General features: G+C 41.2%; 1 protein-coding gene across 1 annotated transcript in view; it reads right to left on the bottom strand.

Annotated features, from left to right (window-relative positions):
• TTLL5 (tubulin tyrosine ligase like 5) overlaps positions 1-16878 on the bottom strand; it is a 306157-nt gene that overhangs the window by 38902 nt on the left and 250377 nt on the right. The window contains exons 32-33 of the mRNA XM_043473030.1: positions 14757-14839; positions 10719-10841 (exon numbers count right to left, since the gene is read on the bottom strand). Of these exons, the coding sequence (XP_043328965.1) occupies positions 10720-10841; positions 14757-14839 (205 nt within the window). The 3' untranslated portion in view covers position 10719. The remainder of the gene's footprint in view (positions 1-10718; positions 10842-14756; positions 14840-16878) is intronic.

Here is a 16878-nt window from a genome sequence, read left to right as displayed (position 1 = left end):
CTATGCCAAGCCCATGTTAATATCAAGCTAATATCATACTCAATAGTGAAAAGCAAAAAAATAATGACAGCTTTTCCTCTAAAATCAGGAACAAGACAAGGATGTTCACTTTTATGTGATACAATACCATCCCTAGCCAGAGCAGTTAGACAAGAAAAAAATAAAAGCCATCCAAATCAAAAAGCAAGAATGAAACCATCACAGTTTGCAGATGACATACTGTATATAGAGAACCCCAAAAATTTCACCAAACACTATTAGAACAAATGAATTCCATAAAATTTAAGGATACAAAATCAATATACAAAAATCAGCTGAATTACTATACACTAACAATGAACCAACAGAAAGAGAAATTAAGAAAACAATCCAATATATAACTGCATCAAAAAGAATAAACTACCTAGGAATAAACTTAACCAAGGAGATGAAAGACCTGTACAAAGAAAGCTATAACATGTTGACGAAAGAAACTGAAGAAGACATAAATGAATGGAGAGATATTCTGTGCGTGGATTGGAAGAATTAATACTGTTAAAACGCTCATATTGCCCAAAGCAATCTACAGAATCATTACAATCTCTATGATAATTTGAATGGCATTTTTTTTCACAGAAATAAAACAATCTAAAATCTGTATGAAGCCACAGAAGACCCTGAATAGTTAAAGCAATCTTGAAAAAGAGCAAAGCTGGAGGCATCATGTTTCCTGATTTGAAACTACACTACCCAGCTTCAGTAATCAAAACAATGTGGTTTTGGCATAAAAACAGACACACAGATCAATGAAACAGAACAGAAATCCCAGAAATGAATTCATGCAGATATGACCAATTAATTTAGGACAAAAGAGCCAAGAATATACAACTGGGAAAGGATAATCTCGTCAATAAACGGTGTTACAAAAACTAGAGAGCCAAATGCAAAAAAGACACTGTTTTATACCATACACAAAAATTAATTAAAAATGGACTACAGACTTGAACATAAGACTTGAAACTGTAAAACTCCTAGAAGAAAACATAGGAAGTAAGCTCCTTGGCATCAATCTTGTTGTTGTTGTTTAGTCGCTAAATCATGTCCAACTCTTTGCGACCCAATGGAATGCAGCATGCCAGGCTTCCCTGTCCTTCACTATGTCGCAGAGTTCACTCAAACTCATGTCCATTGAGTTAGAGATACCATCCAACCATCTCGTCCTCCTCTGTCGCTCCCTTCTCTTCCTGCCTTCAATCTTTCCCAGTATCAGTCATTTCCAGTGAGTCAGCTCTTCACATCAGATGGCCAAAGTACTGAAGTTTCAGCTTCAGCATCAGTCCTTTCAATGACTATTCAGGGTTGATTTCCTTAAGGATTGAGTGGTTTGAGCCCCTTGCTGTCAAAGTGACTCTCATGAGTCTTCTGCAGCACCACAGTTCAAAAGCATCAATTCTTTGGCACTTAGCCTCCTTTATGGTCCAACACTCACATCCATACATGACTACTGGAAAAACCATACCTTTTTTTTTTTTTTCATTTATTTTTATTAGTTGAAAGCTAATTACTTTACAATATTGTAGTGGTTTTTGCCATACATTGACATGAATCAGCCATGGATTTACATGTAAAACCATACCTTTGATTATACAGACCTCCGTCAGCAAAGTGATGTCTCTGCTTTTTAATACACTATCTAGGTTTGTCATAGCTTTCCTTCCAAGGAGCAAGCATCTTTTAATTTCACGGCTGCAGTCATCGTCCACAGTGATTTTGGAGCCCAAGAAAATAAAATCTGTCACTGTTATCACTTTCCCCCATCTATTTGCCATGAAGTGACATCAATCTTGGAGATGATTTTTTGGATTTGACACCAAAGGCAACAAAAACCAAAATAAACAAGTGAGACTACATTAAACTAAAAAACTTCTGCACAGCAAAAAGAAATAATCAACAAAATGAGGCAACTTATGGAGTGGGAGAAAATATTTGTAAGTCATATATTTGATAAGCAGTTAATATCCAAAACACTCGTATACATATACATATATAAAACCTCATACCACTCAATAGCAGTAAAATGAAACAATCCAATTAAAAATGGGCAGAGAATCTGAACAGACTCTTTTTCCAAAGGATATATACAAATGGACAATAGCTATCTGAGAAGATGCGGAACATCACTAATCACCAGAAAAAAGCTGGCAACTATCATTCTACTTTCTGTCTCTATGAATTTGGTGACTCTAGGTCCCACATATAAGTGGAATGATACAGTATTTGTCATTTTGGCTAATGGTTAATTTGGCTTAATTAACAGCATAATGTCCTCAAGGTTCATTCACGCTGCAGTGCAGGAATTCTTTCCTTCTTAAAGATAATAATATTATTCTTAAATAATAATATTTCATTGTATGTGTATAACCACATTTTGTTTATCCATCATCCATTGATGGACACTTGGGTTGTTTCTACCCTGCAGCTATTGAGAATAATGCTGCTATGAATATGGGCATACAAATATATGTTCAAGACTCTGCCTTCAGTTCTTTTGGGTATATACACAGAAGTAAAACTGCTGAATTATATGATCATTCTGTTTTTAATTTTTTAAGGAACCACCATATGAGGCTGCACCATTGACATTCTCACCAATGGTAAACACAAGATTTCCATATCTCCAATTTCCTTGCCAAAACTAGTTATTTTCTATAAATTTTTTTTGTAAATAGTTGCCATCCTAATTAGTATAAGGTAATATCTCATTGTGATTGTGCTTTGTATTTCCTTTATGATTAGTGACGTTGAGCATATTTTCATGTGCTTATTGGCCATTTGCATATCTCCTTTGGAGAAATGCCTATTTCTAGTCCTTTGCTCCTTTATAAATCACGTTGATTAGTTTTTGTTGTTGAGGCAATCTGTAATCTTTCCATCAATCCTGAAAGATTGATTTTTTTTTTTGGTCACATGGACATGTGGGTTCTTAGTGCCCCAACCAGAGATCGAACCTGTGCCCCCTGCAGTGGAAGCATGGAGTCCTCACCAGTGGACCACCCGGGAATTCCTGAGGCTGATGCTTTTATGCTTAAGGTACAGATGAAAAAACTGATTCAAAGAGGTTATGTGATTTAGCCCGTGGTTGCCAAGTGGGAAGTGGTAGAGCCCAGACAGGCCGCTCTAACTTCAGAGTTATGCTCCTTCCAGTTTACACTGGAATTCTTACAAAAGCTAGGTATTGTTGTTGATGATACCAGTGATATTGGCATATGGCACTGAACTTGAAGGCAGAGGAAGTAGGGAAGGTGAGAGGTAATAAGGGCTGAGAGAACTTTAAGTTTTGGTTTTGAGAATACCATACAAATATAAATAAAAAATGTAACATATGACTTGAGAACCATAATGACAAATTTTAAAATATAATCAATACTAAGCAGAGCCCTAATATTATAGTGTCCAGTGCCAGGTATTATACAATTTAAGAGGAGCCTAAAGAATTCATGGAGGACTTCCTTGGTGGCCCAGTGGTTAAGAATTCGCCTACCAATGCAAGAGACATGGGTTCGATCCCTGGTCTGCAAGATCCCACATGACGCGGGGCAACTAAGCTCATGTACCACAACTACTGAGTCCGTATGCTCTAGAGCATGTGCTTTGCGACAAAAGCAAGCTGCTGCAACGAGAAGCCTGCACACTGCAACTAGCGAGTACCCCGCTCATACATTAATGAAGACCCAGAGCAGCCAAATTAAAGAAAAAAAAGAATTCATGGAGAGTTCAGAAGAGAATAAAAAAGACACTTCAGTGTTGAAAAGCAAAACCTGATCTATGTGATAAAGTTAAAGAGCTCCAATTAGTTAGTACAGAAGAAAAAAAAGTTGAAAGATAGTATTTTTCAAAAACTATACCTCATTTTAATTGTTATAAAGAGATCCTTGATGTGTCCAAAACAGAACATCTTTATCCTGAATTCTGCATTATAAATGAATATAGCAAGGTTATGAATGTGTATGAGGTTGTTATCTGAAAAGTAATGATCAGTCATTATTTTGTAGGAAGTAGTTTTAGAATATTGCAAGAAATAGGTTAGAAACACTAGGTAATTTATAAGGTAGGTTTTTAGTTTTGAAGACTATTTAATAATAAAATGCTTTATTTATAAAGTTTTCACTGTAATCTTCTGAGATTAAGCATTTTACTTTAAAGTGAGGAGAACAGAGGGCATAAACTATTTTCCAGAAGAATTTTATGTGTGTTACGTATGTTTTTTCTTAAAGGCTGATACTACAAGGTAATGCATTTTGGATATTGCTAGAAGTTTAAGAAATTTACAGAACATAATCCTGCCCTCAAGGATTTCTGGTCCTACTGAAAGAGGCAATTTGCTCCAGAAGTAAGTAATGATAAAAGATGACAAAATACTTGAAGCATTGAACTTTCTGGTATAAAATATAAGTGCTCTAGGGATTTAAAAAATGACAAGATAAATGTAATTATATGAGTAAGGATTATTGGAGGGGAAAAAACTTAACTGGATCCTTAAAGGATAAGAAACATTTGTATAGGTGAATAGGTACTCCAGATGTTGGCAAAAGAATACACACAGACAGAAACATGAAATTCCACTCATTCATCTATTCAATCTCAACTTTTAAAGTCCCTGCTACTGGCTGGGCATTGTGCTAAGCCTTGGGGTTTCAGAGTCAAATCACAGCTGATCCTTGCCTTCCAGGGAATTATAGTCCAATGGGGGAAACAGTCAAGTGATCCCTGAGGATATTAGAATGTTCCAAGTGTCACATTCTAGTAGAGGTAATCACAGGGTTCCACTGAAGCATAGTCAGAAAGCATCTAAATCAGATTGGGCATGCGAAAGGGCAAGAGGAGGTGGATGGTGCACAAGCAGAGGAAATTACATACAAATAAAGGCACAGAGAAGAAATACGCCGTACGATAGGGTGAGAATATCACTTAGCCTCCACAGTGTTCACAAAATGTTACCTGCATCACCTGTTTTCCAAAGCATACAAAGGCATCTTCAACCAGTAATGTAGAAGACCAGGTGTCTGGGCTTTAGCCTAAGAGCACAACTAGCTCTTACTAAGCAATCAATTCTGAGAAGTTGTATTTTCGGACTGTCTATGGCACATGCAATCCATCCAGTCCTCTAAATAACCAATCCTTTACACTTGGATTATGTTGGACCACAAAGAAACTTAGATTATATTAGTTTTGTCCTTCACAAAACTGTCTTCGTTGACACGCACTGAAATATTTTGCCTTCATTGATGGTCGTGCCAAGAAACGTGACCTACTTCTGGTATGTTAGGATGTTGAGGGCCGTACTATGTCATTCAGTGTCCTCTGCATAAAGTAGGAAAATACTGCTTTTGGAGTGAGAGTTAGTAAGAAGTTTAATTTTCCCCCAGAGTATTTCTCCCTTTTTGATAATGAGAATGATATACTTTTATTCATCACACTTCCCATTTTGTCCTGGTTGTTAGGAGATTCAGAAACAGATTCAACCTCAGTTATAGTAATTTTACTTGGTCTGATATTTGAAAAATTTGAAATATATACTTCTTGGCCTTGATTTTCTCTTTATATTTTATTATTTTATTGCACATGGTTTTATATTTTTTAAGACTCTGCTAGAGATGAGAAGTCTATGCTGTATCTGCCTAGCTACAATCTCAGCTGATGAAAATTGCTAGCCGTGCATAGACTGGAAACTTTTAAATCACATAATCAGGCTAACACTAGAAGCAGCCTGACATCTGAAAGGCAGCAGCTACCTAACTTTAGTTCTGCACACCAGTGACGCTTTGCTAGATGAGTGAATGGAAAATATTCTGACTCTGTCTTTTAAAGCTGAATGCAGCAAGTGGGGAGAGAAAGAACCACACAGAGAGGTCGAGCCATGAGTAATGGTCATGAGCTGTTCATCCGAGAACAGTGAAAACTAGTTGCTGAGGAGACAAGAGATGACCTGGTCATAGGGATGGACTAACAGGCTTGTCATTTAGCCACCGTAGCTGCTAACTGTCCCAGAGAAGGCTGCAGGTTTTCATGAGGTCTGACTTTTGAGACTGTCTCTCCCCTGAGCTTATGTACAATAACTTTTTGTACCAGAGGTAAACTGAGGGCCTCTCTCACCTCGACAATCAAAAGGCTACTGCAGACAACCTGAATCCTCAGCATGAAAAGAGGAGGGTAAGGATAGGGACCATGAATAATGGCGATTTATAGTGGAGAACAGTAGAAAGGATGAGTAAATAGAAAACGCAGGGCCTGAGAGAAGTGACATTTCTAGAAATTGCATATTTTAATGTCTGAAGATTAACTATGAATGATTCTCTTTTTTTTGAATGATTCTTTATTTACTAAAATTTGAAGCTCAGCCATAAAATAATTAAAAAATAACTCATCAGATGTCTTGTCACATGTCTTAATTTCCCTGGGAAGCAAACTAGAAGTGAATGGCAGGGGGGAAAGTCACTTTTTAATCCAACTGATAAAAAAAAAAGAAGAGTGATTCTGCTACCCAACAACAACAGCCAACCAACAAACAAGCAACACTAAAATAGCAGCTTCTAACAAGCTGACTTTCTTCTTTACACCCTGACAACTAGGTTGGATTTCTCAGGTATATCCCCATTTTATACTGGCGATACGTGCTATGTTTTATTGATGAAGCTAAAGGGACATTCCACACATTCAAGCTGCTCCTCTTTGGTATCACATAACCAGTTAACCTGGGTATAGGTTTCAAGAGAAGAGGACTCCCTGATACTTATAGAAGCCCTAAATGGACATATCTGCATGTCCAAAAGATGAGATCAGAGAACTATATGAGACTATTGCTTTACTAGTGATGATCTTCATTCTGGGGACTTAAGAGAATCTGAGTCTTTTGCCTTAAATCCTAACTTGACAGAATACAGAATAATTATAAACGCGAATCAAGCCCACAGGGCAATATACTTCAAGTCACTATTCTCCACACCTCGCACTGCCCACCTACACACTCTTTGGGACCCAGTTCAAATTCTACAGGTTGGGCAGCAGAGCTGTAAATATTTCCACGGGCAAAACTTGCTTTTTCCAAAGACAGGCATGGCTTAGCATGCCGTTTTCTTTCTTTAGAACGTTTAGAAGCAATTATGTCCTAAGGATAAAAGGATGGCAAAGCAAAGGTATTTGCCTGTAACAAGCATCTCATTGAAGCCAGAAGCACGATGTGTGGGTTCACTGGATGAATAACCACGGAGTATAGATTGATGACTTGTAGCGATAAAGTATAAAGGCTCCCAGGTAAGGTAACTTTATGTTGGTTGCTTGCCCAATTCAGGACTGCAAGAATAAACAGGATCTTTTTCCACCCAAAGTGAATGGGTACCACACAGGACAGCACAGACCTGCTACAAGATTCAGTGGTAGGCAGAGCCTGACAATCCAGGGTGCCAGGCATTTTTTTCCCAGAAGGTGACTGGGCTTCCTTAATACAAATGTAAGTTGAGAAAGGAGCCACCGCAGTCCCTCCTCTTATTATAACAAAGTAGTAATTGTTAACAATTGAAGAATCATCACTCCTCTCTTGGGACTTTGCCAACTCAGCAAGAGACAATATCCATTTTCAGATGTTATCTCAGTAGTCCATTTCTTAATCCCTTTCAGAAACAGAGTTCCCTGATTTTCTTTAAGGCAAATGAACCCCCTTTGGATGGGTTCTTAGAAGCAACCCCCCACACACACACACCATTTCCCCTCAAACTGAAAGATAGGCTGTTTCCTACCCGCCATTTCCACCCAAGTTGTTCAGCTCTGCCTGAGTTTTGTTGCTGAATGTAGAAAGAGTTACTACATGAAATGAAAGAGGCCTCAGGACAGGAAAGCATGAAATTTCAATGGCTGGCAGCCAGGCGATTCTGCCATGTAGAGGGACCCACATCCTTCTTGTGTGGCTGCAGCCAGACTGAGACTAGCAAAACACCTCCTGTTCCAACATCACTTGTGCAATACAGCCTATAATGAAGCACTATGACCAGTTGCTTAGAACTGGGTGATACAAACCTAACTGATTCAGATTTTTTCCTGGTTCCTTGTACAACAAATCAAAGCTATTCTTCCTACTGATGTCTGTTCTAAGAAACTACATGTTGGGCATGGTGTGCTGAAGTCAGCGCGGCTAAGGAGGAGGTATGAACAAGGCCTGGCAGGATGAAGTTGATTTTGGTCGTAGGTCCCAGAGAGGGGGTCATGCCCGCCATCCAGGGGCAAACGTCAGTGCACTCGGAAGACAGAGGAGAGGGGAAACTCGAGGCCAGAGCCTTATTTGGAGTTTCCTTGGGAAAGGCGAGGCGGGGCAGGGTAGACAGCTTAAGACTGGTTAGTTTAAATAATTCTGGCGGGCTTTGGGCTATGGGGTGGTCTCTGCTGGCTTGGCCCCTGGTCCCAGAGTGACTTAGGGCAAGGGAAATTTTGACTTGCCATGAAGAGTTAGATAAGGAGGTAGTCGGGGATATAAACCTGGAATTGGCTGGTTTGTATATGAAAGGCACATATGTGGGCAAGTTGTCATTATCTTTAGGAATTAGCTTGCCTGGCAGGGGCAGTCTGTAAGGTCCCCAAATGCCAAAGCATCAAGAAAACAGTTGACATAATTGACTCTGAGATGAATGGATGCCAAGTAGACAATAAAGAATCTAAGAAGACACAGAACAGTGCATGTTTTTAAATATGTCACTTGCCTGGGGCAGCGTATTCAGGATCTTAAACAGTCTTGAGTCCTCAATATCTTTCAGCACATCTCTCTCATTTTTTGATAAGAACAACTAGGGTTTTTTCAGTCTTATATAACATGCTAAGCAAACACACATCAAAATCCTTGAATTTAACCTGAATGCCTCTCTAAACCCATATATGGAGAGGTTCTAGGGCTGTCAGAGCTGGTGATGACTTTCCTTCATGACTGTGGCTAAACGGACCTCTGCCCAAGCAGTGATTCTGTCTACACTGCATTTAAATGGGAATAAAGCATGCGTCTGGGTGATGGGTTGTCTTGGGGTTCTGCCTCCTTACTTTGTAAGCTACCTAACTCCCCTGCTCAAGGAGAGGCAGCCCACTGCCATCTGCTGGGCTGGCGGGCCTGCCCCGGGGGCCTCCCCGCAGTTACACTGCACCCACTGTCTTCTGGGCCCATACACACTTGGCGTGTGGTCTCACCCCGTGGCAGAGCAGCCCCCCACCCCTAGCTTACGTACAGCTCAGGCTCAGCGGGGTCTGTGTTTGCAGCGGAGATTTACGTGCTGAGAGACGAGCGCTTTCCCGGGGCTTCTTTGCTGATGAGCCTCTGCTGCCAATGTAATGCTCTGGGTGGACTGTAAGGGATACTGATGAAATAGGTTCAAGGAAAGTGGTATTACAACTGAGGCAAGTCCCAGTCTCACAGTCCTGGAAATGGAGGGACATTAGTACTTCTTGGCAGGCCGCTGGTTTGGTTTGGAGCTTGATGTCATATTCATTCTCCTGGCTGCCAGTCTCCTGAAGGAAATACTGACCTTCTTGCTTTAGTTTTCTATATTTTATGAGCTGTTCCTCACTGGATAGGCTGCTTAGTATCAGAACTGAAGGACCACTGGGTCAGGATTACCAGTAGCACTCTGGTTGTTTTCAGTTTCTCTGGTACGTTTTGGTAGGTGACCAAGCCGTGGATTTGGTGTTCCCTCCTCTCTTCTCATTCCTTTTTGGAAAGAGTTTAGATGGGCTGGGGAAAGATATTTGAAGCTGTCTGATCCAATGTAAATGAATCCTGTGGTGGGTAAATAATTTTCCTCCCTCCTTTGCCTCTCCTGGGGTAGTTTGATGAATAATGCTTCTCAAATAAGTTTATAAATATTCCACTAGAGGTAAGAGGAGTATTAAGCTCATAGCAGGTGTGCCATTAATGCTTTAGTGTGTAGGGCAGAGCAAAGAGGAAAGGAATCATCAAAATCTTGTGGTTTCATAGAATTTTCTGGAAGTGAGAGCTGGGAACAAAATACTGAGGGGTGTGGGTAGCAGTGGTAAAGTGTGGGTATAATCTCACAAGATCAAGTCAGGCCATTCCTTCAATGAAGGAGCTTTTTGGGGACAAGTAGTAGGATGGGGTTATAGTTTTTTTTTTTTTTTCCAATTATAGTATACATTTATCTTAACTCAGAAAGAAGCATAATTAATCAATCTCGCCAAAAAATTAAACAAAAATTTTTTTCTTTGCCTATCTCCTATTATCTCAAAGTCCAATTCATAAATTACTCAACTGTAGTCTAAAAGTCTTCTTTAGTAATAAATATTCATCTTCTTTAGATGCTATTGCAATTTGATCTTCAAATATCATGCTCTTCAACATATCCTGTTACATTTTATTTGTGAATAACTCAATTGCGGTTGTAGTTTCTTTCTTTGATTGGCCTCAGTGTCCCCATACTTTCAATCAAAAGCCTCCCTAAGAGTTAAGGAGATTTCTTACTGCCACAGCGCCACCTACTGTTAGGTCAACACAGACGCAAGATAGCGGTAGCTTAACTTGGACCCACAATTTTGGAGAGTCCTTCTGAGCTTTGGTTTTTATAAAATGCCAATTTCCTTGTCATTTTGAGAAACTATCACTTCTCTTGATAGCTATTAAGGCTCTTGCCGTGGCATAAAGTCAGCAAGTTATAATAAATTTAAAAAAATATGTTCTTATTTCTTACTGTTACCTTAAATTGGCCCTGACTTCACCGACTTTGGTTTTCTGTGTCCTATAACTGTAGCAAGGGCTCCAGATTGTGTGGGCAAGGGTTTGGATCTGGCGAAAATAACCTGGGGAGCTTCCAAAGATCCTGAAAAATGTAAGAAAAGCCCCCACTTAACACTTTATTTAATCTTGGCTGAAAAGACAAGAGGTCAAATCTAAAACTAGGCTTCAGGGGACCATCATGCGCCCAAATGCTGGTGCCCATTTCCTGCCAAACATCGAATCTATCCTCTCTCTCTTGCTTTCTAACCGTGTTAAGAGTGGGTGATAAACCCAAATTCTTGTCCCTCTGGCTCTGGGGAGAGAACAACGTTTTGGGAGCAGTGAAGTGTATAAGACACTAGGGCAAGAATCTCAAGGGTTTGTTTATTTTTATTAATTTATTATACTCCAAAGCCACCCTGGATCTCCAACAACTGTACAATGCATGTGAAAAGAACAAGAATCTGAGAGTGAAAAACAGGTCATCCTGCCTAGAGCGGCCAGGCAAATAATTTCATTTGAAAGTCAAAAGTGATTTCTAGATCCTTAGGGTCTGACCCCCACTGACTTCACTTCATATTGAGATAAGTTCCTTTCTCTTGTTGTCCCAGAGACAACAAAGTAGGCAGGCACAGGTACACTGAGGCGCTGCGGCCTTGTCCCCATGCAAAAAGCATAAAGCAACGCAGAATTTTACCAGGGTCCCACATGACCAATGCGTGGCAGACGACACTGCTTCTCACTACTTGTAAATGAAATCCAGCACTGGTATTTGAAAGGCTAGGTAAGGTCCCTTTCTCTGACTATAGATCTACAAGAGCTTTTAAAAAAAAAATAAGCCTGGGGGAGTGTATATGGAGGCTGGGCTCCAGGACAGGAAAAGCTTAGGAGGAAGCGAAGGGACAGGGATTGAGGGCAGCTGGTATGGCTTCAGGTCCTACAACAATGGTAGTTTACACCATCAAATCAGCATGAGAGAAATGCCAGTTATCTAATCTGTTGCTCTCTGCTATTTTCGTTCACCATCACCACTTCGGAACTCAAGAAGAACACTGTGGTTATAAAGGAGGAGGGCCAGTGGCTTTGGCTTTTAGCCAAAGGCCCTCACTCCAGCTTCCTTCTCAAATTTCCAAATCTGCTGACTCTACACCTTCCCTTCTATAGCACACACAGAATATAGCTGGAGGTAGGGAAGTCAAGGAAAAGTAACACTCACAGAGCACTCTGCGGAGAGCTTTCACGTTCACTACCTCATTTAACGTTCATAACAAAAGGAATGTCACTAGGCCACCGTCAGCGGGAAAGGGCTTTTGAGTGGTTTTTCAACAGCATCCTGGGATAAACTGCTATCTTGTTCAGACGGCCTGATGAACAGGATCACACAGCTTAAAAGCCTGGTTGGCTAGACTTGGGGAAGGGGCAAGAGGTCAGGAAGCAGACTTTTGCTACATTCATGGACTCAATCACTGAGTTAACTGGACCAGACAGGAGCTAAAACACTTTTCACAGGCATTTTAGTGGGCCCTTTGCAGGAAAACTTCCCAACTCTCGGAAAGACGTGAAAACCTTCTGACTTATTATGGGGGTTGTTCTCCCTTCTTGGGGGTTTAAAGAAATATGCTTTTAATAGCAGCCTAATCTCCTCCTTTTTATAGGATGTGCTTCTGAACCCCCAGAATAATGCCTTTAAATCTACGTGTAATAGAGAAAAACATAATTTGTGGGTGAAACACAGAAATGCCAGGTTATTATTTAGTTATTATTATATTACTAAGGTAAAACATTTATTGGGAAGTCTGGAAAATGCCTGAACCTTAATCACCTCACATTCATCAGCATTTCTCTAAGGATCAAGAACCCCAAGGAGGTCATGGAAGAAAAACAAATTCAAAGGACTTTAGAGGCCCAGAGTCATTTGGAGACAAAAGCAGTCAACAGAAGGCTATGTAAACAAGGTGAGAAGACAATGCACTTATCTTCAGTTAGAAGCATGGAGAAAAGTATTCATAGATAATAGAAGCTTAGGAGAACCAGGAGTACAACTTCTCCTTGTTCTGTGGTTTTCTATTGATACCAAATTCAGTACAACTGTTACAGAAACTTCTAAGTACCATCAACAGTCAGTCAACACTATTTCATGATCAAGATGCTGGAAGTGTGACCTGCCTGGTGGCTCAAATTTCCAACTTCCTTGCCCAGAGTGCATGCAAAGAGTTCAATTCCATACTTAATGTATCAAGTAGACACGCAAATGAAATAGGCAGGTTTCCTGGATCTCCTGAGCTTTGTAAACCTCCCCAGCCTCAGCACATCTGAAGAGCTGCCGAGGCTCTATGAGCTCTATCTCATGGAAATCACTCTAGATAGGCCATGGTTCTCTTAACCTCCCACTTCTCAGGCCGTATGCCTGAGCTAAATTTAAGTTAAATTTAAATTAACTTAAAGTTAGTTAAAGTTAAGTTAAATTTAAGGCAATTTAACTTCCTTAAAAATAACGACCACGTTCTAGGAGTTCTTTTTAGGGGGAAAGGGGGTGGGGAGTTATATACTCATCAACTATTTCTTGAATTCAGGTTTGAAGAGTTTAAGTGGAAAACAAAATCTATACTCTTTTCAGATTATTATCTGACTTGGGTACAGTTATAGAGCCTTTCTCTATATACAGTAAGTCTATGAAGTGTATGTATTAATAATTATCCCCATGATACAGGCAAACGAACCAGATTCCTTAACAATCATGTCATCATTTTAAGGTGTATTATACCACACACATACCCTTGCACCCTACCCTTAAGCCCCCAGCTCAGAGGCCCTAGTCCCCAGCTACACTGATATGGGGGGCTCCCAGAACACAGCCCCGTTTCACCACCAGCCCCCTTCCCTCACTGGCCTTTGCCCACACTGGTCTCTCTTCCTGGACCTCCTTCCACCCCAGGCCTCCCCTCTTCCGGCTGACCTGTCACAGTCAGACCCCGGTTTAGATGCGTCTTCCTCTAGGAAGCCCTCTTCTATCTCTAAAGAGCCTGGGCCAAGTTGCTTGGGTTCAAATACTGCCCCACCACTGACCAGCTGTGGGAATTTGGATTATGGTTCATAATCCGTCTGTGCCTTTATTTCTTCAGCTGTAAAACAGGGACTACAGCGCCCACATTGCACGTGAGCTTTGTGAACAGATGAGTTACGACATGTGAGGCATTCCGCAGGGTCCTGCCACACAGCAGCGCCGTGACTGTTCCTCTCTGCGTCCCCAGTGCCGGGCACTCCCTCCTGCATCCACGTCTTGTCAACCTCTCTCTCCCTGAACCTCTGAGTTTCTTGACTGTAGGGAAGGCCTAGGTCCTGCTTCATGTGTCTCAGTTGCCCAGCATGCTACTTTCTCCACAGGAGGTGTTCAAAAATAAATACTTGTTGAATCGAATAGTGGATATGCTTTCAATTTTCTGACTACTTATGAGTGCACTTTTATGAACTCTTACTCACAGAAAACTATCCCTGGGCCAGTGCTGCCTTATACGTTGAGAGGCTTGAGGCCCTCAGCTACTACCTGGCAACAGACCGTGACGTCAGCATGCAGGACGCAGACCGGACCACAGCTCCAGATCTGCACCCACGGATCAGCTCCCACACGGCTCTCCACTTTCTGAGTCTGTTTGCTCACATGGAGGGGACAAGGGTATACCTCACAGGCCTGCGGTGAGGATTCAACGTAAGATGCTAATACTATGTGTGGAAACACCACATAAACGGTAAAACGCCGGTCAAATACAGGCAATTTTTACTAAATGCTGCAAATCTGGTAACACTCTGCCAGACTGGGAAATTTCACCTACCCCAAACTAAGCTCAGAAATACCACTTCATCCTAAAATGTATCATCTGAAAGAAGAGAGCAACCACATGCCCATTTGCCAAAGCTTCAGAAGCCTGGGAGGCTTCGTTCTATGAACTGGAGCTCTCCTCAGAGGCAGAGGAGAGAAGGGTGGGCCTGGTCCCTCCCCACTGTCCCGCCCGGGACTCACCTGTGGAGCTGGTGATGGGCACGAAGGCTGCAGAGTTAAGGCTGCCCTGGAGTCCGTTCAGCTGCCCTTCTGCGGAGGCCCCTCTGAAACACAAGCGGCTTGGTTAGACCTGAAGACAGGAAGGCAAGGTCAACTACAGCCCTTCAGGGGCGCTGCCTCTTGCTTCTGTGTTTGTCCCCCCGCCCCCCACCCCGCTTCTTTTAAGATTTCTTTCAAGTACAGATGTCATCTTATCAGAAAGGACTTCTACTATCAACCTATCTCCTTCTTCTGAAGTGTTACGTGTTTTAAAATTGATTGTCCATTTCTCCCCACTAGAACACAGCTTCAAGAAAACATAGGCTTGGATCATGACTGTGTCCCCAGCACCCCCACTACCTATCACAGCGCCTGCACCTAATAAGCACTCAACAGATAGCTTGTTTACTGAATGAGTAAACTGAACTAAATTAAGTTCCTGGTATTGACTTAGATAAATCATAAGTAAAGACATTAAAAAAAAGTAGTTTTATGTAGAACAGTAGTTAGCAACTGAGGGAGGAAGGAGGGGCGGATTTAGCCCTTTATCCCTTCCCTCCCAGCAAGGGACATTTGGTGACGCTGAGGTATCTGTGGTTGTCACGACTGTGGGGCCTGCTGGCATCTAGTGCGTAGACGCCAGGAATGGTGCTAAGCCTTTCCCACAGTGCCCCTGGAAAGTGCCCCCAAAGAATATCCTAGTCCAAGATGCCAGCTGTGCCAAGGTTGAGAAACCACATATATAGGCACCTCCCCTCACACCAAGTTTTGACAAGAGATAGGACAGAGTATTTTAGATTCTTTCAGCACAGGTTCCCCAGCAGCTTGCTTTAGAAATTCTTACACTGGTCTGATGCCCTACAGACTACGCCAGGTCTTCCTGCTTGCTACAGGTTCTTACAGCTTTGTCATTCTTTCATTTCATTTACCAAGATTATATATTTTTTTCTTAAAAAATTTTTTTTTCCTTGACTGCGTCTCATGGCATGCAGAACTTCTGAGGGGTCAAACCTGCATGCCCTGCAGTGGAAGAACAAAGGCTTAACCACTGGACCACCAGGAAAGCCCCTACCAAAACCATGGGACTGTGGAGTAGCTGGGAGCTTAACATCTGTCATCCTTGCTAGACTATGAGCTCCATGAAGATAGAGATTACTTCAGTCCTACACACTGTTATATACTTAAAATTTCTAGAAGTAATCTGACCCATTGCCCCATAAATACACTTATTTGTTGGGCCTGTCTACCTTGATTTCAGCTGACATATAAAAATTTTACCTGGGAGAATCAGTAAACACCCTCTTCCAACAACACAAGAGAAGACTCTACACATGGACATCACCAAATGGTCAATACTGAAATCAGACTGATCATATTCTTTGCAGTCGAAGATGGAGAAGCTCTATACAGCCAGAAAAAACAACACCAGGAGCTGACTGTGGCTCAGATCATGAACTCCTTATTGCCAAATTCAGGCTTAAATTGAAGAAAGTGGGGAAACCACTAGACCATTCAGGTATGACCTAAATCAAATCCCTTAAGATCATACAGTGGAAGTGACAAATAGGTTCAAGGGATTAGATCTGATAGAGTGCTTGAAGATCTATGGACGGAAGTTCGTGACATTGTACGGGAGGCAGTGATCAAGACCATCCCCAAGAAAAAGAAATGCAAAAAGGCAAAATGGTTGTCTGAGGATACCTTACAAATAGCTGAGAAAAGAGAAGTGAAAGGTAAAGAAGAAAAGGAAAGATACATTCATTTGAATGCAGAGTTCCAAAGAATAGCAAGGAGAGATAAGAAAGCCTCCCTAAGTGATCAATGCAAAGAAATAGAGGGAAACAATAGAATGGGAAAGACTAGAGATCTCTTCAAGAAAATTAGAGATATCAAGGGAATATTTCATGCAAAGATGGGCATGATAAAGGACAGAAATGGTATAGATCTAACAGAAGCAGAAGATATTAAGAAGAGGAGGCAAGAATACACAGGACTATACAAAAAATATCTTCATACCCAGATAATCATGATGGTGTAATCACTCATCTAGAGCCAGACATCCTGGAGTGCAAAGTCGAATGGGTCTTAGGAAGTATCAAAGCTA

The sequence above is a fragment of the Cervus canadensis genome, chromosome 6 (genome assembly GCF_019320065.1).
Source record: "Cervus canadensis isolate Bull #8, Minnesota chromosome 6, ASM1932006v1, whole genome shotgun sequence".
In the NCBI taxonomy this organism is placed as follows: domain Eukaryota; kingdom Metazoa; phylum Chordata; class Mammalia; order Artiodactyla; family Cervidae; genus Cervus; species Cervus canadensis.
This window is presented reverse-complemented; position numbering and strand designations above follow the sequence as displayed.